The 24929-nt window shown below is 43.7% G+C and overlaps 1 protein-coding gene across 7 annotated transcripts in view; it reads left to right on the top strand.

Annotated features, from left to right (window-relative positions):
- LOC117749336 (microtubule-associated protein 4) overlaps positions 1-24929 on the top strand; it is an 84897-nt gene that overhangs the window by 18710 nt on the left and 41258 nt on the right. For 6 of the 7 annotated variants that reach the window (XM_034559726.1, XM_034559725.1, XM_034559727.1 and 3 more), the window contains exons 2-5: positions 1690-1878; positions 19360-19473; positions 20694-20780; positions 22777-22965. In XM_034559726.1, the coding sequence (XP_034415617.1) occupies positions 1692-1878; positions 19360-19473; positions 20694-20780; positions 22777-22965 (577 nt within the window). In that variant the 5' untranslated portion in view covers positions 1690-1691. The remainder of the gene's footprint in view (positions 1-1689; positions 1879-19359; positions 19474-20693; positions 20781-22776; positions 22966-24929) is intronic. The other variant, XM_034559728.1, reaches the window with a different exon arrangement.

The raw sequence follows: 24929 nt of genomic DNA, 5'->3' as shown, positions 1-24929 counted from the left end.
TTCAGGTCCACCCCAGAGGTGTTGGTCGGGGGTTGAGGTCAGGTCTCTGTGTAGGCCAGTCAGGTTCTTTCACACCAACAACCGTATTGGCCCTGTGCGTTAGGTCATTGTCATGTTGAACCAGAAAAAAGGCCTTTCTATGCTGAAGCAGTAAGATGTGCACCTGTTTTCCTGTGGTTATGAGCATTCACTCCAGCAGAGGGGGCCGTGGAGTCATATTTGACTGTTTAAGGAAGCCGACTGATCTCAGGCAAAAAGGGAGGGATGCTCCTCCGTACGTGGGGCAGAGATGTAATGTTCCCGCTGCAGACGATAAAAGGGGAAGCATAAAGATGGGGATGAGAGGGATAAACACGGTGAGCAGAGGGAGGCTGGCTGCTGCTGGCGTCTAAAATAATCTGGAATTATAGTTGGAAGATGACACACCATGACTCATGAAAGTCCCCTGGTGGCTGTTGGTCAGCTGATGACTGGTGTGTGTGTGTGTCTGTGTCCTTGTTTAGGTACAGATTGTGCTTCAGTGTTGCACCAAGTCATGCAAGTCTTTCACACAGCACAATCCCAGATTGAACTGTGCCTCCTTGTGGCAGAAAGTGGCATTACATGTAGGTTTTAAACTCCAGCGAGGTGTGTGTGTGTGTGTGTGTGTGTAAATTAATTATTTGATTTAAAATGAACCTGATAATTAAACCTGAGTTCATCCCTGTTCATCCCGCCCTAAGCCGCTTCACGTTCACCTCTGTATCCGATTTCGCCCTGCACTGAACAGGATGAGAATCTATGTCATGTAAGTGTGTGTGTGTGCGCACGCCCTGCCACCATTTGGATCCAGGTCCTGCGGTAGTCCGACTACTAGTCGTTTTGTTCATCGTGCTTGTCAGATTTAAGACTTCCTGGGCAAGAGGCTGAAATAGTATTTCTGTTATTGCGTCGGGTTTGGATTCAAATGGATTTTGCCTTCTCACTTCCTTTGACCACTTCTTTCCATTTCCATCTCTCTCACTCAATTTCTCCTCCGGGGCTCAGTTTCACCTCCAGGTCTTTCATCTGTATCGCTCTATTTCATCTGCAAGGTCTGCCTCCTTTGCTCCCTTTCTAATTTGTCAAAGTTGGCGGAAACCCATTCGCACCTCTAGAGGGCCAACTTTTCAGAAAGATGAGACTTGAATAAAACAGTATCTGAGGTTGAGGTTAAAACTGGGCAATATTTGGTTGAAAAGGGGCACTTTGTAAGATGTATTATAGGTTCCATATTACAGTTGTATGAATTGCATTCTTGTTCAAATAAATCAGCATAGAGTTGGGAATAGTGTATCAGATTTCCCCATGATCAGTTCTTGGGATTTTGTCATTTTCAGTTTCAGAGTTAAATTAAGTTGATTTGAGAAATGTGGATTAATCATTATCAAAGTTGTGATTACTAATGTCATACATTCATATTTATCGTCTCCACCAGGCTTTAGCCTGTAGGGAGATCATGTGTTCGGTCATGTGTGCATGCATGTCCACGGTTACTCTCGCATCATAAATGAAATATGAAATATTTCAGCCTTGGTTGTGAAGGAGTACCCTGATTGGGGACAGTTGTTTTGGGGGGTTTGAAGGACAGGAGCATTGTTGTTGTACATTTAGTGTGTTTAGCATGATAACGCGCCGCTCACTGTCCTCTCCCTGTGTGCTTGTGTGCAGCCATGGCAGAGTTAGACCTGAGTCTGAGTGACGCGCTGACGGACAGCGCTCCCCAGCCGGGCCCAGAGGGCCTGGTGGAGAGGGACTTCGTGGCCCAGCTGGAGGCGGAGGCCTTTGATGACCAGGTCGGAGAGACGGTAGGGAAGACAGACTACGTGCCCCTGCTGGACAACGACGACACCAGGGCAGGTGAGACCGATACTGCAGAGCCCAGAGGGGCATTGAATGGGGTCCGGTGGGAGTATTGTTCGGAAAGTGTCACCCAGCACAAAGTATAAATTAATTATTTGATTTAAAATGAACCTGATAATTAAACCTGAGTTCATCCCTGTTCATCCCGCCCTAAGCCACATCATGTTCACCTCTGTATCCGATTCCGCCCTGCACTGAACAGGATGAGAATCTATGTCATGTAAGACGAGGTGTGCGTGCATGCATGCCTGCGTGCCTGCCTGCGTGCCTGCCTGCCTGCCTGCCTGCCTGCCTGCAGTGCGTCCTACTGGCTTACTAATGGCCGCTGCACTGCAAAGCACTCATACAGCGGTTACTGCTAATAACGCCAACACGACTTTTGAACAGTAAAAAGAAGTCCACAGACGCATCTCCTACGCTTTTGTTTTTACCTCAAAAGAATGTCAGAAGGAACTTTTGATTTACAAAATTGAAATTTTTAGTGTGAGAGTAGCAATATATTATTCTATAAATATCTAGCTGTCTAGGAAGTACCTTCCTAGTTAAATATTCATGTCAAATGTCGATCAATGAAGCCATTTATTTACATTAATTTAATTTACTGTTGCAGACACTTTTCCAGTGAGCGAGTTCACAGAGATGGTAAATGTAATGGTGAATGTGTGTAAGCAGATAGACCGATCAAATACGCAGCCGAGTGAATAACGAGCTAAAAGGAAGTGGCAGTTAACCGGGGCTGACTCAGCTCTCGGGCCCGTTTCGGTTGCCCCCCCAACACTTTGGTCAGACAGCCACTGCGTGTGGGCACTCGTCGGTGACAGCAGGCCGTGGGATGGGCCGTGGGTGGTGTTGCCGGTGATCGTCTGTGGCACGCCGTGTGCATTTGGACAAACGCAGACATGCTGACGCGCAGAGGGCCAAAACTGCAGGGCGACGCGAGTGGCGAATTATTGTCCTCTGTCAGCAGGAGCGCTAGACGGAGGAAGATTTGTTTTTGTTTTTGTGTACCAGAGTTGTCGGTCTGGTGCCCTGATGTGCGCGCAGCATTTGATCTGTGGTGTGTGTGTGTGTGTGTGTGTGTGTGTGTGTGTGTGTGTGTGTGTGTGTGTGTGTGTGTGTGTGTGTGTGTGTGTGTGTGTGTGTGTGTGTGTTGCATGCGTGTTTTTTTTTTTTGCATGCACGTTAACGTGTTCATTTATGTGTGTACTGTATACAGAATGGTCTTTTTGTCTGCATGTACTTTTTACATCCTCATGTTTACTGAGGGAATAAATCAAGAGAGAAGTAGTCATTTTCTCATAGACTCCAACACAACCAGAGGAGTCGCCCCCTGATGGACAGTAGAGAGAATGCAGGTTTAAGACACTTCACTTCGGCTTCACTCTGCAGAACCGGAGGCTGCCGCCGGATAAAACGTTTCACCGTTTACAACTTTCCATTGCTGCCTTTCTACGGCCTGTTAAGAGAGCTAATCAGTAAAGACTTAATTTTTAATCAGCAGTGAAATGTGAAGTAGGTCATTTGCACAATCAGTGATGAAAATGAATCTCAATTGACAATAGGCAGTTGTTTAATTGTCGCCCCGATAGCATCAAATGCACTGCTTTTAATAAATGGAATATAGCGTTAAATGAGGTTTCTACTCAGCAGTCCTTTCTTTGCTTTTAAAGTGATAACATATTTCTTATTTGAGATAATGAGCCAGAGAGAAAGGACGCAGCTCTAGAGAGGAATATTTATTGTGTCTAATGAACACAATCTCTGTCTGCCCCTCAGCTTGTACCGAAATAGACTGAGAGAGGAACTGTTTCTTCAGTGTGTGTGCGTGTGCGTGTGTGTTAATGCATGGTACATCTTGGAATTCAGCTCATCAGCCCCCCCCCCCCATCTCTCAGCTTAGTGGCTCTCTTTTTCTTGTCGCCATGCAGCCGTTCCATTTCAAAGTGCAGAGCTGCTGTGCATGAACCAGTATGTGAGGTTGGCTCTGCTGACAACACGCAAATCCACTTCACATATCAATGTTTGTTTTTTTTCTTTAGCAAAATCAGAATGAAAGGCAACAAGTTGGTGGTGGTGAAACCGTATATATTGTTATACGGTTTCACAACAACACCATACGCTTGGCATGTAGAAGAAAAATTTTATATCTATAAATTTGATTTGATTAACTGTCTTCTTTTCTATTGCCTTTGTATGTTCCTGCCATTTCTGTGTCAGTAACCTCTGTGCTGACAGGAACTATTTTACATTAATGACCAGACCTCTGTGATTGGAACTTTTTTGCGTAGAATGAATGTCCCAGGCCAGCCCAGCAAGAGGTCACAGCTTAATGTATCACATCACCCAGTTACTCTGTAAAACTGACCTGTATTGAGCCAGTGCAGATCCACTGCTACAGACTCGTGGGTTGGGTTCTCAGACCCGACTCCTTCCCTGGACTGACAACGAATACACACACCTCGGGTGCTGATAGTTTCAAGTTCTCCATTTATTGAAACTGACTGACAATTATCCGTGTTTTCGTCTTACACTTTAACCCCTCGTTTCCCGCTGTAGCTGTCCGGATGTTTGCGTGGCATCTGCAGCTCGTAACCACGGTTACGGAGCTCTACGCGTGCATGCGTGTGCATCTGGCGGTGTTGGAGGGACGCTCTGTTTTGAAGTTTTGGCTTCGACGTGGTTTTCAACAGAAGAGTGCAGTGCGAGGGTGCGATGGAACTGCTTTGTAGCGGGCCCTGCTTTAGTCGGCAGAGCATCTGGCCTCGTTGGTGTGCGTTGGATTCATTCATCACCGTCGCTACAGCGGACCCCGGGGAGAGGACGCAGGCTGTATAAGTAGTAACTGGGTCAGAGAATTGAGAGCGAATCCTGACACCCAACGCAAATGTGTGTTTGTATGTGTGTGTGTGTGTGTGTGTGTTGGGACGCTGCACGCTGCTCCTCCATTGCATGACGCTTCTGCACGCCACATAAAGACAAGTAGACGGTACAGAAAGTCTTCTCAGATACTTGACCGATGAGAGACGATAAAAGCAGATCTGTCATGTAACTCTCAGAATAAGATGACTGTGGTGTTTCTCATGTTGGTCAAGTATTTGACTTTAGTTTGGCGAGTTGATTTTTATGACGGCTTTACTAACCTGCTTTCTTTTTCTTCCCCCTCCTCATCCCTTCCTTTTATTCAAATAATTTGTTTTTTTTATTTATGCTCTTATTTCTTCATTTGTGCCACTTTTATTCTTTCTTCTCTCTTGAATGAACCATCTTTTGTCGACGCACCTGTGTTACTTTTTATAATCCTTTTACTCTCGTTTTTTTTCTTTTACTACACTTCCATCTTCTTTTGGTTTTCTTTCTCTTCTCCTTTTCCCAATCCCCATGCTTCAGAGGACTAGACCCCGCCTCCATCGCCATGCCGACCGTCAATCAGCTGTGCTTCCGCTTCTGTGCACCTCGCCCCTCACCACCCCCGTGTGACACACACACTGCCCATGGCTCCTTTGATCCAGTGTGAAGGAGAGAAATCTGAGGATGCGGATGAGATACCACATTACTCTCACTCATGATAGATCTCACACACAAACTTCATTATACGTGTACACACACACTCTGGCCATGCCGCGCTGTCCCGACTCCAGCACACGTCGTTCCTCCACATAATGTCTTGGAACATTGTGATTCACTCCACTGGGCAAACCGGGCGTCTCTGACACACACAACTGTTTTTGGACAAACCCAACGGCCGAATTTGAAATTCAATGTTTTTTTTTTTGCTTCTTGGACTAGAATCACCACTTTTGCTTGTTTCAACCCTGTGGAATCGTGTGCACGTGTCCCAAAATGTAAAAAAATACAAACAAATTAATTTCAGCTTGACATGAACACAAAAAGCCTGCTGAGGCATAAACAAATGAGATCGACAATCGCGCACATCTGTAGCCCCTCTAGTTTGTCCGCCTCTGTCTCACTATCACACTGAAGCAGACAGTAGGTTCATAAGCTCATGTCCTCTCACACACACACACACACACACACACACACACACACACACCACCCAGCCCCCTTGTCCTCCTGTCTAAAAGCTTTCAAACTGAGTCGGCGGCGCTGCGAGCCTGATCCGGCAACACCCAGCGACAAGTGCACATTTGCACGCAAAAAAATAAAAATAATCAGACTTGCATTTCAAGGACTATTTCTATTTTTTGTCAATTTAGTTTTTCTTCTCCTCAATGAAACTCTTTCAACGCTTCAGCCCTCTTTGACGATCGCCACTCTTGGGAAATCCCTCGGAGTGGTCAAACCTGCACTCTTTCTCCGCTTTGCACAGTCCTCCTTTAACCAAATGGATGGAAGTCAATACTAAAGCCAGACCTTCAGTGGACAATCATTGTGTGAACAATGTTCGGAATCTCCCTGTAACCTTTGAGCTGCTTTCTGTTCCATTTTACTGTCATGTATGTCTAGTCTTCTCACCTCAGTCAACCTCACTATGTTCATATTCATGTTAGTATTAGTCACTTACCTCTGTGTTTGCTGTTGCTATTAACAAACATGTGTTTGTTGTGTCAGTTGTAGATTGGTGTTATGTAGTTAATTCAGTCAAATTGTTGTTTACTGGAAATAAGTTTAGGATGTATCATTAAGGTGACAGGGATAAGCTACAAGCTAGTGCGACAAACTCCAAAAATAATAGCTTTTTTTCTTTCAGGCCTCATTTCCAAAATGTGCATATCATCATGTGCACATCATCAAAACATATTGGCAATCTGAGAGCCTTTTTTTCTTCCTCTTCTCCTTACGCACTTAACTACTTTCTGCCAGAGAAATAGTCCCAGTGAAAACTTTTGACTGGATCCGAAACATCTTTTTTTATTTTCATTCTCGAGTATAACAAATATAATTCCATTTCCTTACGTTATATTCGGATGGTAGCGGTATTAGTATGCGTAAACAAGGTGTGAACGAGGTGTGATGTCGTTCAGTGTAACAAGTCAAGTCTTCTTCCTGGCAGAGGGACAATGCAGCGTGTGAGTTGTACATGAACACACTTCCATCTGTGTGTGTTTATAACAGGCACAGCACCCCTCGTAACACGTGATACTAGCATGGCCGTAAATGGACAGAAGGTCACTGAAGACCGCCATGAAAGGGTTCAGAGGTCAAGTCAGCTGCAGACGCAACACACTGATTTTCCACTGAATATCCTTTTTGCCTATTCTACTTCCTGGGTGCATAGAACCATCCTGTACGTGCCACAACGTTTAGATCACTGTTGTGTGTTGTCTCCTTTTCTTTTCATTCTTTTATAGACTCTATTGTCTGCCTGCACCTTGTGCTAATAAACCAATATTTAACACACTCACCTGGCTGTTGGGTTTCTCTTTCTTCTCACCAACCTGAACTAAACCACTTCTCTGATGTCTACGTGCTGCTTCATTTCCTTATGTGGTTTGACCCCTTTCTATTCCCGGCACCTCGCAGCTTTTTTTATTATGTGCAGTATTATTTCCTTTTTCATATATATTAATATCAGACTCTTCGTCATCCTGGCTGTAACCTTTGGAGGCAATGGATTTATTTTACAATGTAAAGCTTAGAGATTAGTGTGTGCCGCAGGGAAACGATTTGTCTATTGCTTCTGAGAGATGTGCCTCTTTGGTTACAAAACCGATTTATTTATTACTTTTGCTTTTTTCTTCTTTTTTTTTTGGAAAGAGAAACCAGTATTTATTTATGTAAAAAAGGAAAAAATGAAAAGGAAATGAAAGAGAATTGTGACGTCTCTAAAGATGTTTGCGTGCTATCAGTATTTTATAGCGTCACTTCCAGAACCAGTGGCTGACTGAACATGAAAGGAGATCATTATCAGCTTCACTTAAAAACAACACGCATCAAGAAAAATCTGAATCGGCTTTATTATCCAAGTATGTTTTATTCATTGCTTTCATTGTACTTGAAATGTACAGGGTTTGGGTTGACACCTGAACACCTCATATTTCCCATCTTGACCTCCCACCTAAAAGGGTTTCCGGTCATTTATAATGCACTAGAGGCTAATTCATGGTTAAATTCCATATATTCCACTCATGAGCCAGATGCAACGTACTTTCTTTCTGCTGTGCACTTTCCATGTGAATGACAATGTAAATATAGCTAATTGATGTGTATCTGTACTGGAGATGAATAAGGGTTAATAGTGTATTGTGGTGTACTCTTAGGCCCAGTGGTACTTTGAGCTGAATGCTAACAATGTCAAAGCTAACATGCCGGGTACAGAATTAATGTTCCCCCCCACCAGTAGCTGTATTGCTCATGATTTACCTTCCACTATACCGTAAGCTCCAGAGATCAACCTGACCTGTACTCTCCTCTCCGGCAGCATAGACGTGTGTGTGTGCGCAAGCCTTATGTGGGGCAGCCTGGCCTACTTGGACTCAGAGACTTGTGGTGTGACTGATGTAGGGAGACTGTACGTTTCCTTTGTGGAAGCAGATGTGCTTTTTTTGTGTTTTCGGTGGAGCCGAAGAGCCTCGCTGCCAAATAGCTGTTCCCCCTACACTTCCCTTAAAGAGGGTGAGTGAAGGAACACTCAAAAGGAGAGAGAATGCAATGGAGGCTGAGGGCGTTGACCCACACACACTACAGTACACCATGTACACCTTCTCACTACACACAGTGGAGACCTACATCATCTGAGGACCTTGAACTCCTGTAGCATGCATCATGTATTATTAATCTACTGTATTAAGGTGTTAAACCAGAGGCTTAATAGGAACAGCATGTCGTTGGTCTACACCGCGGCTGGTAACCACAGCTCAGCCAGTGCCGGTCGTGCTGCAATACGGTGATATGGTGACATGAGTATTGTTAAATGAAGCGGTACCGGCGTAGGTGCGGCGCTGTCCATAGTGCTGAAACAGAACGGAGACGATCGACAGACTCGTCCCGGTTTCTTAGCCTGCTTGCTTTTTGTAGTTGTAAATAGATCTTCAGGCTTTAATTCTTAGTGCAGTCAGTTTAGATAGTTTTGGTGTGAGTTGCCTCGTTTTGGAGGTATTGGCCGTCAGATGTCAGCCTTCTGTCCAATGTAATTGGATAACATGGCACCATAGGTCCAAAAATTACTGTTTTATGAAACTACTCACAGCAAGGTCTCTGGATTATCTTTGAGTAACCGGGTCATGATTTCTGCAAAGAGACGTTGCTGTTGAGTTTTTCAATCCATGTCGTCTTATTATTTTAGAAAGAAGGCAGCTACAGCCAATATCTCCATAACAAGGCAACTCATGCTGAAACTATCTGTATTGATATATTTCTGGGGAAAATGTGTGATTTTGAACTGTCCTTTTTAAATGAAGAAGCAGTCTAATAAATAAAATATTAGGCTCCCCGGTCAAAATTTCACACACACACACACACACACACACACAGTCCTTGTCTCTGTAATGGTCTTAGAGTCAAAATGTATTGCAATGTAATAATTTCCCAAATTCACAACAAGTTTTTATCTAGCGAAATATTCTGCCTCATCTATATTTGTTGGCGTTTAGCCTTTTAGACCAGCAGTCCGCAACCTTTTTTGAGCCACGGACCGGTTTCGTGTCAGACAAAATGTTCACGGACTAGCCTTCACAGTGTGGGCGATAAATATGACTTGATAAATATGACTTGATAAATATGACTTGATAAATATGACTTGATAAAATGATACGACCAGCATAAAGTGCATAAAAATACAACTGAGCATGACGCCGAATTAGTGGGAGCCCTGAGCTTGTTTATCTGCAACAAGCCGGTGCCATCTCGGGGTGATGGGAAACAACGACACCTGAAGTGTGTTTGTTATGTCAAGTCTGCTCCGTAACTTAGTTTTCGTCGGTGTCATTGCAGAAAACCCGCTTCACAAAGAAGCTCTCCAAAGACGTTTTTTTTTTAAAAACTCGTTTTCTCTCGCTTGTGGGTTTGCTATAGCTCACTAGCTTTTCTCAAGAGGTTACTTATACGTAATACGTGACCTCTTGAGATGTGTGACGTATTCCGTGACCTTGTGAGAGGCTCATATGCACAGACGGATGTATCCGGTCCTTTTTCAAAGTAAACCTTTTTTACGACTTTGATAAAACTTCTTTAGTCAGAAACATTAAAAACATATTTCTAAAACCTTGATAAAAGCTTCAAATGTAAAAGTGAAAAAAACAATAAATATGCCCTCATGGCTGGCCCCGAGCCACTAACGGTTTACAGAGCCAGGGCTGTGTATGAACACTGGCTTTTTTGCTGGGCATTTAGGCCATTAATAGTTTCATCTGCACGATGACACGTGCATAAACCTCATTTCACCATTATGTGTGTTTGTGAGGATGTTGGAGTTAGGACTAAGATGACTGAAAACTTCCACGCTCATGCCCACTTTTGAAAAGTCAAACATGGCCCCCAGCGTGCTTTCCGTCGCGTCGCCTTCTTTTTATTTGACTGAGAATCCATAACTCCCGACTCTCAGCTGAGCACACCGCCATCTTTGTATAGTTTGATAAACTCACGCTGTCATCCTGTTTTACCCGAATTTGATAGAAAATGCTCGCTAAATCTCCTTTTTATATATTCACGATGCAACTTTAATCCTCGAGCCGGGAAGAAAAAAACTAATTCCTCCCTCGCCGATGACAGAAAGCACTTCATCCGTGTGAGCTTTTCTCACACGCAAAGGTGTGTGTTTGACTGAGTGAGTGCCTCCCTCTTTACTCTCATGTCAGAGTGTGTGGATACTGAGGCCTCAGGCTCGCCTTTGAGCTTTAAACATGGAAACGCTCTGGATGGGAAGCATCAACGTGGGCAACTAATGATCCACACTCTCCGCCGCACTTTGAAGTGTGCACTTGTTCACTTCATCTGTTGATTTGACTTGTAGGGGCTGCTGGTAGGGAGCTCAATAACCCCCTCATCCCCCCCCCCCCCCACCATGCTCGGCTCAGTGGAGTGAATCGTGATCCGTGACAGTGAGTGGTGCTAGAAAGCAGGACTTTCTGGAAATGCAAATACGAGCGAAAACAAAAACACGCATTCGCCATAGCTCAGCTCCTTAATCCTGCCGATTGGAGAGAAAGAAATTAATCAAAACAAACAAACGTTGACGTGAAGAAGGTCAAGAGAAAGTTAGGGTGGCATTAAACTAGCCAAGGAGCGGGGTTGTTTTCAGGCTAGGACAAGGAGGTGTTGAGTACAATGACATAATAGGCTTGGATTCAAAGAAAGAGATGGAGGGAGAAGCTGTTTGTTATTGAAACCTGCAGGGCCTATCAACACACACACACACACACACACACACACACACTACGGAGAGGTTGTCACATCCGATGCACCTTTCTTCTCCACAGCCTGTCAATGCACATCACCCTCACACTGAATTTGTACCGTCACTGCGTCGGCCTGTTGTCTGGTCTCAGTTTTAAAAGAGCACTTCAGGTTAAAGGACACATCTGTCGTTATGGTGGCCAATATAAGTTACAAATATCTCAATAATTTTAGGCTGTTCCAAAACAATATATCTGTAATGATATTTTCTATATAACAACATAACTGTTTGATTAAACTATGTGATGCGTATGATTATACCAGTGTGATCATTCTAACAAACTCAAGATATTTGGAATTGTATTGAAATTAAAGAAAATAATCTAAAATACAGCATGCAGGTGGTGTATATATATTTATGAATTATTATTAATTGTTTAATATTTATTTAATTTTATTCACAGACCAATAATAAGTTATTGAATCACATTCTGCACCCGTTTATCGTAATAGCTTGTACATGTACCGCACAAGGGGCCAGCGCGTATCCCATGATGCATTGGGCTAGATGTGCTGGATACAGTTTTTTGTTGTTTCAGATTTCCTTTTTTTTATAACGCGAGGGAGTGCATGAGTGCAACCATAGGGGGCACAAAAAACAAGTGTCACTTTTGCACTCTGGACGGATTGGTGAATTTTGTAGCCTCAAAGAATATTCTTGTTTGTTTAAGACAAATTGAAATTATTTGTCACGTTCAGTCAGTGCTCTTTTTACAGCCCCAGAGTTCCTACTCGAGGCAACACCAAGAACATCATGTGGGTTCTGGTGTTACGTTGATGTGGGTTGTATCGTACATGTGCGTGAAGTCCATTGTGTTCCAAAGGTTTAAGTTTAATGTTTGCTGGGTTGCTAGATTAAGTAAAACCAGACCAAGCTTTGATCGTCTATAATAACCGATCAGATCCGTATGAACAGAACCACTGCAGGAAGTCTCTACATATCACTGAGGCTGAATGCTCAGTGAATGCTCTATTAATGCCAGAAAACAAGGGGGAATCCAGACACTGTTCAAAGTGCTATACGACTGTCACTAGACATCCAGTAGACCAGACTCTGGTCCTGATGGTGGATTATATTCTAGAGGACAGTTGTAGGTAAAGGTGGACAGAAGGGGGACAGCTTGCTGATTCAAAGTATATGATTAATGTCCCGTCATGGTTGAATCAACAGGACACTTGTCCTCACCAGAGAGCAGCACTCTGTCCTGTCGGTGAATCGTCATCGTGCGCCCCTGGTCCCGCAGCAGCCCTCAGCCAGCTAGTTCGCAGTGTCCATCCCAGCTCAAGGAGCTGAGGCAGAGGGGAGGGGCCGGGGTCAGCTGGAGGACAGCCCGTCCCCTCCCGGCTCATCCCAGATCAGACAGTTTTGGTGAAGCGAACCATAGGGCGCCATGCTCTGGAAAAGAAAGCCAGGTTTGGTGTTAAGCTTATGTGACAGTAAGCTGTTCTGATTATTAAAGTTGATTTGGAAGTTTGTTCCTGAAGCTTGCTATACGGTATACTAGTGGTTCTCAACCTTATTTCAGTGACCCCTTGTGAAATATTCTTTTCAGCGAAACCCCCCCTGACCAGTGCGAAGCATTTTTGGTTGAAAAAAATATGTAATCAGTGTCTGATTTAATATAGAATATATACTATTCCGTTTATGAACTTACACTTATGTTGTATTGAATATGTATTAAATAACTATTCCTTAAGGGGTACACTTAACCCCATTTGAGATCCGCTGCCGTATACCATACAATACATCATGTATAATGTAAATGTACCAGCAGCCTGATACATACACCACAGGAGTTATGCCCTGGCTTCTTATCGCTCCAAATGATGCCGTGGTCTTATTCCCAGACGACGCCCACTTAAGTAAATCGTCAATATATTCAGCGTTCAATGAGGTTTGTTCTACACAAGAGGTTACTATGGTTTGCCATTGTTACACCTCCATGCTGGAGACCTCCGTGGTTGCAGCTGGTATATTTTCTTTGTCTATGCGTCCGGTAAATAGTTCAGGAATGCCTGGACGGCATTTCTTCAAATTGGGCAAATCTATTTGGACTCAAGGATGAACTGACTCGATTTTGGTGGTCAAAGGTCAAGGTCACAAAAGGCGTAGAAAATGTAATGGCCTCAATATTTCATATGCTAATTTTAACAATGTTCTACTTTTTGCTGTTTCGTTCAAAATACTAATGGCTAAATGTAATAAATAATATAAAAACGTTTTTAAAAATTGCAATGAAAAGACAATTTCACTCAAATTTCCAAGAGTATAACATGATGAGGTGAAGACACTTTGGACAGACATGGACATAAACTCAAACTCAAATTGTTGGTGGAGGCACACAACCATGAGGCAGTAATTCTAGTTTGGGCTCCTGGGCCTGGAGAGACCCTGACCCAGCCAGCATGGTTCATCTATCCCATTTCAGAAAGAGGGGAGTGGGGCAGAAAAGCCTGCTGAAGTCGGGTCAGCTGGAGGACAGCGCCTAGGCTGCTGGCTATCAGCCATGTGAGGGAACAGAAGAATGGAGGAAGCCAGGCGACGCAAGGCCAGGATTTAGCTGAGTCAGTGCTCGCTAATGAAAGTCCTACAGTCCAGTTTGAGATCCGTGGAACACAGTTACAGTGCCATTAGTCAGAAAAAACACAAGTTGAATTTCTTTCAGAATTAATCGAAAACAATGGAATCTATATATTGAACACAACTGTTGGCCACAAATGTTGGAGAAGATAAATGGAGGCCCCATGTGATATATATATATATATACACACGGACTGAAATCGTCCGCTGCAGGGCTGAATGTAGAATAAATGAACATGAAAAAATGCACTTACTATGCTTGATTAGACTTCTCCTCAGGTCCAGTGAAACATTAAAAAAATGTAAACAATTGATAACATGATGATGATTTTATTCCCAAACCGGTTAATTCTTTGTTCCTGCATCTTTGCTTTTGAAAAAGCGTCTACTACAGCGTGGTCGTATTTCAGATGAACGTTTGAATGTCAGCGCTCCTCCACTGACCCCTGCAACACCTCCTCTACTGATCCTGAATCAGCTGCCTGTCCTCACAGCGTGCATCAGTGCCACTTCCACACACTTCCACAAGTGTGTGTGTGTGTGTGTGTCTGTGTCTGTGTCTGTGTTTTCATTCTGGACTATATTTATTTTATTCCATCAGGTCAGCCAAAGCTCCACCAAGCTTGGGGTCTGGCTCTCTGTCTGTCTGTCTCTCCGTCCCCGATTACAAGTGTGTTTGAATGTGTTACTGTGTGCTTGCATGCTGGCTGCATATGCATGTGTTTGTTCAAATTAGTGCAGCTACAGCAGAGTAGTTCTGTGTGTTTGTGTGTGTGTGTGTGTCCCCTCAGATGCCTCGGTAACGATAAAGTTCATCCAAACTGATAGCTGCTCTGGTCTGTCTCGCCATACTCCGTCGTCATGCTGAGGTCAGCAACCCCCCTACCCCAGCCCAGCAGCAGCTCTTGCATAATGTAGAAATGTTGTTTTCACACTAAACATTTCCCTAACTCTGGAGGAGGCAAGAGTTAACCCTCTCCTGAAGAAACCCACTCTCAACCCGTCTGAAGTCAACAACTCCTGACCTGTCTCTCTCCTCCCCTTCCTTTCCAAAACTCTAGAGCGAGCTATCTTTAACCAAGTCTCCTCCTAGCTCCACAGTAACTTTCGAAGAGTTCCGGTAATTTGAATTTGGCATGTCACTTTCTGTCGCCGGAGACGGGGTTCGTACTACAAGAGTTTTAGAGTTGTAAAATTTACTGCCGGCTGCATCCAGAGTATTTTTCCTCGGCATAACGAACGCACATCAAACCCACGGGACTGCACCGCCCAGGGCCAAGTTATTGGCTTTTACTTGTAATTCGTATTGGTTCACACAAACACTCTCCATCCATCTGATACTGGCCCGGCCCGTCTGTCAAATTTTATAAGTCATTGTGGCCCCTGAGCCAAAAAGTTTGCCCACCCCTGTTCTAGACCTTTCTGCTGCCTTTGACACAGTGAACCACCAGATCCTTATTTCCTCCCTCCAGGACCTGGGTATCTCAGGCACCGCGCTCTCCCTCTTCTCAACGACCGCACTTACCGGGTAACCTGGAGAGAATCTGTGTCTGAGCCTTGTCCTCTAACTACTGGGGTCCCCCAGGGCTCAGTCCTGGGTCCTCTTCTCTCTGTACACTAAGTCTCTCTGCTCTGTCATTCGCTCACATGGCTTCTCCTACCATAGCTACGCTGATGATCCTCTCGTTTCCCCAATCTGAAACACAGGTAGCAGCACGGATCTCTGCCTGTCTGACTGACATCTCTCAATGGATGTCCGCACACCACCTGAAAATGAACCCGGACAAGACTGAACTACTTTTCCTTCCTGGAAAAGGCTCTCCCACCCACGACCTGATTATTACCTTCAACAACTCAGTGTTGGCCCTGACTCCGACTGCCAGGAACCTCGGTGTGACACTTGACACTCAATTCTCCCTGACTGCCAACATCACCGTAACAACACGCTCCTGTAGGTACATGCTGTACAACATCAGGAGAATACAACCCCTTCTCACTCAGAAGGCGGTATAGGTTCTGGTCCAGGCTCTGATCATCTCGCGTCTAGACTACTGTAACTCCCTCCTGGCAGGTCTACCTGCTAATGCCATTCGACCTCTACAGCTCATCCAGAATGCAGCAGCTCGACTGGTCTTCAACCTCCCGAAATCTACCCACACTACACACTTCCTCCGCGACCTTCACTGGTTACCGGTGGCCGACCACATCCGCTTCAAAACATTGGTACTTGCGTACCGTGCTGCGAACAGATCGGGTCCAGTCTACATCCAGGACATGGTCTAGCTCACACCCCAGCTCGTTCACTTCGCTCGGCTTCTGCCAATCGGCTCGTAGCTCTGTCACTACGAGCTAAACACTCAACAAAGTCACGACTGTTTGCTGTGCTGGCTCCTCATTGGTGGAACCCCAATGACATCAGGACAGCAGAAAGTCTCTACACCTTTCGTCGCAAACTAAAAACGACTATACCTTGAATAGGGAAGGTAGCGCCATAGTAGCACTTTAGTAGCACTTAAATGGCTCTTACTGATGGCACTTTGTAGTTTAACTTTATTGAAGAAATTGTACTTTCTCGATTCTTGTTGTTCTGAGTTTGTACTCATGGTTGAATGCACTTGTTGTAAGTCGCTTTGGATAAAAACGTCAGCTAAATGACATGTAATGTAATGTAACAAGATATTTAACTCGTAGATACGGAAGTCAGACACTTGTGGTACTGCCAGCCTTTCAGTGGCCAAGGTCAACGCCTCGTTTCCTACTTAGATAATCAGGTCGGTAAGTTTGAACCTCAAGAGCATTTCAAGCTTTAAAATCTGACACAAGCAATGTTTTTGCTAATATCTCAGACCTCAGACATCCATGTGAATGCTGAAAAGAATACAGAAAGAAATGGCACATTACTCTTGAGGAAATCCTACAACATGCAAATGGTCTGAGAGCCAAAGTCTGGCACTACTTTTTGGTACATATGCAAGCTAGGTAAATGTTACTATAAGGTTATAGGGCTGTCACTTTTTCAGAGTCAAGTTTAGACAATTCTCAGCACGGTCGTCCTTTTAATCAGAGGATCGGCGGTCCGGCACCGCCAGTCCATGTCTTAGAAGATATATACGTTACCTCCTTGTGGTCAGCCATGCCTCATACTGGCTCCCCAGTTTTCTGTAATTATTGGCCATCGCAAAATGGCTTTATACCGCCTACTAGCAACTTTAGTCCAATTAGATGTAGATACAATGGTGACCGCCCACTTACTGTCAAAAATAAAAACTAGGAGGTTAAAGTTTCGCGGGATTTGCCTTCATAAATAAGCCTGCTGCGGACGCCGTGCTCCAGTCCACAGAGATCTGACGCTCCGATGTACTGCATATGAAATGTACACTCCAGGTCCAACGTGAAACTGCAACAATATGACAGTAGTCTGTAAGGGCACAGTTGTTGAAGGTCAAGTAGTCCTGACGAGTGATGATGCTGTCATGAGCCTCCCGTTAGGCTTCCACTCCCCTACTAGGAACGATTTACAGGACGTGGTCCAAAATACACACACTTGGTGCCTCACATTTGGTCTTCCTCGCTCTTTCAAGCTGAGCAGTTCTCCACCGGTACATTAAACACAGTGCAGTGTGTAGAGAATAACTCGGCGTGAAATTTCCCCTCGTGGACTGAACCCCCTAAAGTGTGTCTGAGCTGCAAGACGGCCTTAGGTATAACAGCATTTACTGAGCCAAAAAAAAGCTTCAGCCACAAATGCAGTGAAACCATTGTTTCACTGCAGACGGACACAAAACTGAGGATGTTTTTATTTCTTTTCATATCCGGTCTGATTCAGATGGTTCAATATTTTAAACTTAAAGGATCATTGTGGTTTATGCCAACGTCGATCTTCCTTTTGTAGAGGTAGTTTCCATTGGTTATAATGATATTGTACCCTCCAAAGTTATTGCTAAGATGGCGAAAGGTAGTCATATTGCTACGGCAAAGTCTAATGTGTCTTTACCCACAAACTTGGAAATAACCTAGTCAGTTTTCTGTGGGCTGTCTAGATCAGAGAACATGGGATTCAACGAGCCAATCAAATTTGACTTTGACTCTTTAGTGGGGGGTTTTCAACTTTGCCTGCTAACACGTCTTGTAATTTTGAGAGATGTTTTCTTTGAGTGACGACTTATTTGTATATCCTAAACATCCTCTGTCCTCAGATGTGGATACTACTGTGATCTACCCGAGTCAGCCAAAGAGATATTACAAGTTCTTTCCGCTAGTGCCCCTGAATGCCCTTTCAAAGCCGCTCCGTCTGATTTCAGCACCTTGGACAGCGGCACAGCAGAGTGTGCATGGGAGGGGGGGCGTCCTCCCGTTTCCCTACAACAGTTTTTACTTTGAGCGCTGCTCGTTTCAACCACCTTAGCCACGTTCGGAGTCCGCCGTCACAGAGAGAGAAAGACAAAGACAAATGTGAGGTCATAAGGACCCTGATGTGTTTTTGAATTAATCGGTGACCCTGCCGACGGAGTGTTTCCTGCGTTCCCGTCGAGACAGACAGGCAGACAGACGCACCCCACCGCGGCCCCCGTGTTTGTCTGATATATGGAAGCGTTGGTGACTTTGGGTGGCGTCCTGTCTGTTCGCCTCACTGTCACCCTCTGTGAGCACCGCTGGGAGAGGACTGCCATCGGTGCCTCTCTCTTCCTCTCTTCGCCCTCCCTGCTCTCCCTCCCTGTTACTATTCATCTTTCCTTCCATTCCTCCCTGCCTTATTTCCTTCTTCCATCTATTGTCTTTTGAGAGTGTAAATCCTCTCTTTTACCTTGACACATTCCTAAGTGGCCTGTTTTCTTCCTCCTACCCCTTCCAAAAATCTTTTGCCTTTCCACTCCCAAACTGCCGCATTCCCCCCAGTTGTAGACAGGGGTTGACAAGAGTTGAAGGATGACTCTTCAGAGTAGAGAGAGAGAGGGGGGGGGGGGGGGGGGGGGCTGAGGTCGAGGAGTGCGAGGGGAGGTGCTACCCGGCGGGGCCTGGGACTTGAACCAGACAGACAGTGAAACGTCACACACACAACCCAGACTCCCCGACTGTGATCGCATTCTTGTTTGTGTTCATGTGTCTCTTTGTGTGGCAAGCGCACGTGTGCTTGTGTGTATGTGTGTGTGTGTGTGTGTGTGTGTGTGTGTGTGTGTGTGTGTGTGTGAGAGAGAGAGACTGGGGGTTCACAGTGTTATTAGCTCAGAGCCAGTTGAGGCTGCAGTGGAGACAGAAAGAGGCACTGAGCAGCACATAGAAAACACCACCAAATGTAGAGTAGTTGTGTGGGACTGGGATATCTGAATTTTGGGAGGAAATTTATCAGGTGAGATAAGTGTGTTTGTGTTTTACTGGAATTAACGGTGTGTGGGTCTTTTTATTATTTCTTTGAGCGCACATGGATTTGTGTACAGCGGAGTGCCTTTCCAGTAGCCCAGAGTCATTAACATCACGGTTGTGAAGCGAACGCATGATCAGAGAGGCAGGGCAGCGACTGATTGTTCTGATGACTCGTGTCACTGCAGGTTGTAAGCTGACCGCGGGGGGACAGGCGTCGGCGCTGCGTCCGGAGCCACAGGGGGAGGTGCGGCCACGCTCATTCGACCAGCAGCAGGCCTTGGCTACAGACTTCTTATCAGGTACAACGGTCAAGTTCACAAGGCCAAAGGGACACGCACAAGTGGAAGGATTTAAGAATGCTTATAATGCTTACTTGACAGTGCAGCAATAGCTTTTTTAAAATTATGAACAAAGAAGGAAGTGTATTAGTTGTCAGAATAACTGGTTAATCATATCCAGGGTTAATTCTAGTGAATTATAGGGTTTTATTACAGAGAACATTAACAATATTATCTAAACTAATATCCAGGGTTAATTCCAGTGAATTCGAGGGTCCAACATATGGTGGAGTCAAGTCAGACCACAGGCCTCAACACCTCAATTCTGACTCGTAACTCGACTTTGACTCCACAGAGTTGTGTCTTCACGACTTCAGATTTGATTACCGTGACACATATATACATATATATATATACATATATATATATATGTATATATATATATATATATATATGTATATATACAACTAACTAACTATATATATATATATATATATGTATATATATATGTATATATATATATGTATATATATATATATATATGTATATATATATATGTATATGTATATATATATGTATATATATATATGTATATATATATATATGTATATATATATGTATATATATATATGTATATATATATATGTATATATATATATGTATATATGTATGTATATATATATATATATATATACATATATATATATATATATATATACATATATATATATATATATATATATATATACATATATATATATATATGTATATATATATATATATATATATATATATATATATATATATACATATATATATATATATACATATATATGTATATATATATATATATACATATATATATATATATATATGTATATATGTATGTATATATATATATATATATATATATCTATATATATATATATATATATATATATATATATATATCTGTGTATATATAGTAATGATACTTGTGTATGCTAAAATGTAGAAACATCTGACATCAACACCTTTTCTCTTCTTGCTTCCTCCTTCCTTGTTGTCTACCTCCTCCTTGCCCGCTCTAAATCATTCATGGCCTCATGCACTGTATTTTTCCTCCTTTGTTTACTCCATCCATCTTTACTTCTTTCCCATTTGTCTCCCTCAACTTCCTCCTCTGCTTTGCCCTGTTCCCTCCTGCATTTCCCTTCCCTCCCTTCTTCTCCTCCCTCTCTTCTTCTCCTCCCTCTTGCCAGCCTCCATGGCGGGTTATTCAGATCCTGAGGGCTCTCAGACCAGCCCTGCCCAAATGATGGATACTGGCCGGATGGGAGCTTTCCCAGGTATGCTGACGCACTGATGCTAACACTACTGCTCTGATGATAACAGCAGGACTGATAATGACAACATACTTTCATTCACATGGGCCGTCACACATGAATCATTTGCAAACACACACAGCTGCATTTGTTCTCTCTGAAAACCTTTGGGTTTACCCACAACAACATATTTTGAGTGGAGAAGTAAAAAAGTAAAACCCTAGGGAGAAGATGAAGAGAGCTAACTGGTGATAACACAGTCGAAGAGTGTCGATAACGGCCCTTCAGTGAGCGGCTGGAGCAACTTCCAAACAGCACCATCAGAAAGTGAGCTGATCCCAGACCGCCTCGACTTTCTGATGCTGCTGTGTGCTGTGTTCGAGTTGCTACAGCCGCTAACTGAACCGTCTCCCGAGCTCCCTCTTTTTAAATTCTTTTTTGTTGGACCAAAATTAAATAGTCACAAAAGAACATTTGTTTTTATTTCCTAGCCTTCCGTGTTATAAAAAGGGGTTGGCATTTTTTGAAATATAGTTTTCCATTGAATCATGGAGGATCGTTTAAAACACTTAATAATGCTATTTCACAACCCAGATCCCAGATCTCTTTGCTCCGTAGATTGCCTCCCTCATTAAAGCTGTCACTCTCCAGTCCATCAACTGGCCCTGAGTCGGCGGTCGTAAAATCCCCCTCCTGATAAATGGCTTGTGGTGACGCAAAGCTTGTTAGCTGGGACAGAGCTGGAGCTGCTGTCATGTTGTCTGGGACTCCACAGACACACACACACACACACTCACACAGACACACACACGCAGCATGAGCTATGAGGCCGAGCTATGCCTTTCACCATGCCATCCTCGGCATACCTAGCATGAGCTGTTGCCCTAATGAGACCTGTCGTCTAGGAATTACTGCTCCTAACTCTCTCTCTCTCTCTCTCTCTCTCTCTCTCTCTCTCTCTCTCTCTCTCTCTCTCTCTCTCTCTCTCTCACAAACGCATACAAACACACACATTCGTAATATGATACACATAGCATTGACTATTATAGGAATTCCGACAAAATAACCCAAAAGCCGACACACTCCGCCCTCATGCAAGGGGGGAAGATGATTAGATGGGTCCAACGCGGGACTGTTAACCAGGAGACCTGTTTTAAACCAAAAGTAAACCACTTATTTTAACCCCAAAAATCTTGGCTGCCAAAGCCTAAATGTCATTGAGAAGGCAGCTTTGAAACACTAGTGGTTTGAACACTATATCGTTGTGTTAGGCTACATGTATGTAGAAATGCTGATGTGAAACGTGTTTTTGGTTCAGAAACGTCAACGTTCAACCTTTCCTGGTTTGCAGAAATGTACAATGCCAACGTTTTATTCTGACGACTGGTTTCTTTCATCTCATACCTTACCCACTTTAGCTTTCTCTCTTTTATTTTCTTTTGTTGTGTTGCCTCTTCCTCACTTTCTTTTTTACTTCATCAGTGCACAGTAGGGAAACCACCTCTCACGCGTTCTTTGGTCCATTAGTCGTTTAGTGTGCCTTTGCTAAAAAAGTTACTTTCCAAGAAACTTAAGGCCACATCTCTAGTAAACACAAGTCTTCTGTGTGATCCTTTGTAGAGAAACTAAGTCAACTAGTTAATTGGTCGAGAGTGTTGGTTGACTAAATACGTCTTAGTGGAGGACAGCCCAAGTGGACTGTCCTGTACTTTTTGTTCATGGTGAGATGAATAAATAATAAATAAAAAGAGAATATCCTGGTCCATCTTGAAAAGCTGCCACAGCTGAACGCTGTGCTGTTGCAGGCAACAAGATAAGTTCCCCATGGGTCAGAAAGACTTTGACAAGTCACAGGTCACAGGCTTCGTTACATGGGAAGATTGTTCTCCATTGAAATAAAATAAAATAAAAACTGTCCCACCTTTGCATTACTGTTGGTGCATCATAAACAACCGTAGCATCCTAGAAGAATCACCCACATTGACCATATACACCTGTGTGTCTGCCTTTTGATTGATAGCTTTCTCCCAGCCCGGTGGGATGGGTGTCAACGTGGAGGTGGGGGCAGCACCCCTCTCAGTAGAGAGGATTCAGAGTATAGCAGAACCACAGCATGCGACACCCGCAGTGGGTTCAGAAGCCCCTAAAGACCACAGCCCCATGCTGCCTGAACCCCAGACTCCTCGCAGCCCTTTGGATCTGTCATCAGGTAAAAAAAAAGTATAGTGTTTTATACCATTGATGTGCCCTGTGATGTCTCATTCGTTCCACAGAGGGGTGCAGTACACAGAGCTGCTGGTTGTCTTTGCTTTTCTATGGCTTTCTCTTCACACACACACACACGCACACACACGTGTTCGTCATCCAGCTCAAAGTCCATGCACATCTGATGCTGACATGTGTAAGGTCTGCCATCATGCCATGGCTTCTAGTCATAATGTGTGTGTATGTGTGTGTGTGTGTGTGTGTGTGCGCGTGCATGTGTGCGTACGTGCGTGTGTGTGTGTATGTGGAGTTGTAGTTGTCACCCTTCTGTGGCTAGTGTCAGCTAGAAGGGCCATGCAAATGTCCCCTGTGAGCGGTGAAACAAGTCATTTGAGACCCCCCATGGTGCACTGCTATACAACAGGCAGGCAGCTCCATTGTGTAGTTGTACTAAATAAGAGCAAGAGGGAGATATATCCAAAGTGGTTAGGGCCTTTATTTGGTGAAAATACACAGCATTAGAGTCTGCGAGTACAGGACCACTGAAACAGTCAGCAGGCAATCATGAGTATAACTTGTAGAATGAAACGAAACAAATACAAACTGTTCCTGAGGAAAGCGATCTCATGATATCCTCTCAAATAAAAGCTCCTAAATAATGACTAATGATAAAGGCTGGGTTTATAGAGAGTGAGATTACCAACAGTTACAAAATATGCTGCTCTGGGTGTAACAATTTAACAATAAAGATTATGCAGGTTTTTTCATTGCTGTTAAGATCCGACCGTCAATGGAACTCGAGGCGTCTTGCAGATGTTTCAGAAATTGAGTTTAATGAGCCACCAGACGACTTCATTAGGCACTGATCTAACGGTTGTCTCCTTTCTCTAGATGCACTTACCAAGGTCCGTATTTGTGCCAATACTTCGCTACATGCAGTACATTTTAACATCTAAAGAAACCACCAGAAACCAAAACAACAGCAGGGGGATGTGGGACTCATTACAACAGGGCAGTGCTTCAGTTTAAACTGCAGCTAGCAGAGCCACAGCTTGACTCACAGCAATGATTCATTCACTTTAATCAATCTGCAACAGGTGGTGAAGCAATAGAAAATACAGACTAGTGGCGCTTGTTAACCCTGAAACACACTGTGTGTGTGTGTGTGTGTGTGTGTGTGTGTGTGTGTGTGTGTGTGTGTGTGTGTGTGTGTGTGTGTGTGTGTGTGTGTGTGTGTGTGTGTGCGCGCGCGCACGCGCGCATAGTCTCTTCTGGTATGTGTCAACATACCCCCCCCCACACACACACGCACACACACGCGCTAGCACTCATTAGTCTGGTTGGCACTTACTAAATGTATTGAGTTAACCAACATTATAAATCCCTTACTGACCCTAAAATGAGTTACTGCATATCGCAGAATTTACTTTTTTACACTTACTAGACTAGAGTGTACACATGACGATGAGGCCGACTGGGATATGATATAGTCGGGAGCGGGTACTTCCGCCTGTCATGACAGTATTGCTGTCAGTGGAGAACAAGCAGAACAACGGTGTGACAGTTTTGATCCTTGAGCATCCTTGAATCAGCGCTCTGGATTAGTAGTTTAGGTACCGTATATATGCAAAGCAAGTGGATGATAGAACTATTGATTTGAATATTACTTGTTGAATGGTTTCATTTTTCTTATTAATTAGTATTTTAATTTTTATAATAAAGGAATGCTGTTTTTCAAACAATTTATTTATCTGTAACTTTATTCAAACCCCCCAAAAATATAAGCCTTAGCTTTATTCCAGTGTGTAATAGCATTTGGTCAAAGCTTTATGTGAGAATAGAAAGATATTGTATGATTCATACAAACATACTATCTTAGAAACCAGAGAGTAGCTACATTAAGAATGTTACAAGAACCGCTACTCTGGTACTAATTCAATGCCAAAATTCTGTAGGTACTTGTTCTAC

The sequence above is a fragment of the Cyclopterus lumpus genome, chromosome 20, assembly GCF_009769545.1.
Source record: "Cyclopterus lumpus isolate fCycLum1 chromosome 20, fCycLum1.pri, whole genome shotgun sequence".
NCBI lineage: Eukaryota > Metazoa > Chordata > Actinopteri > Perciformes > Cyclopteridae > Cyclopterus > Cyclopterus lumpus.
This window is presented reverse-complemented; position numbering and strand designations above follow the sequence as displayed.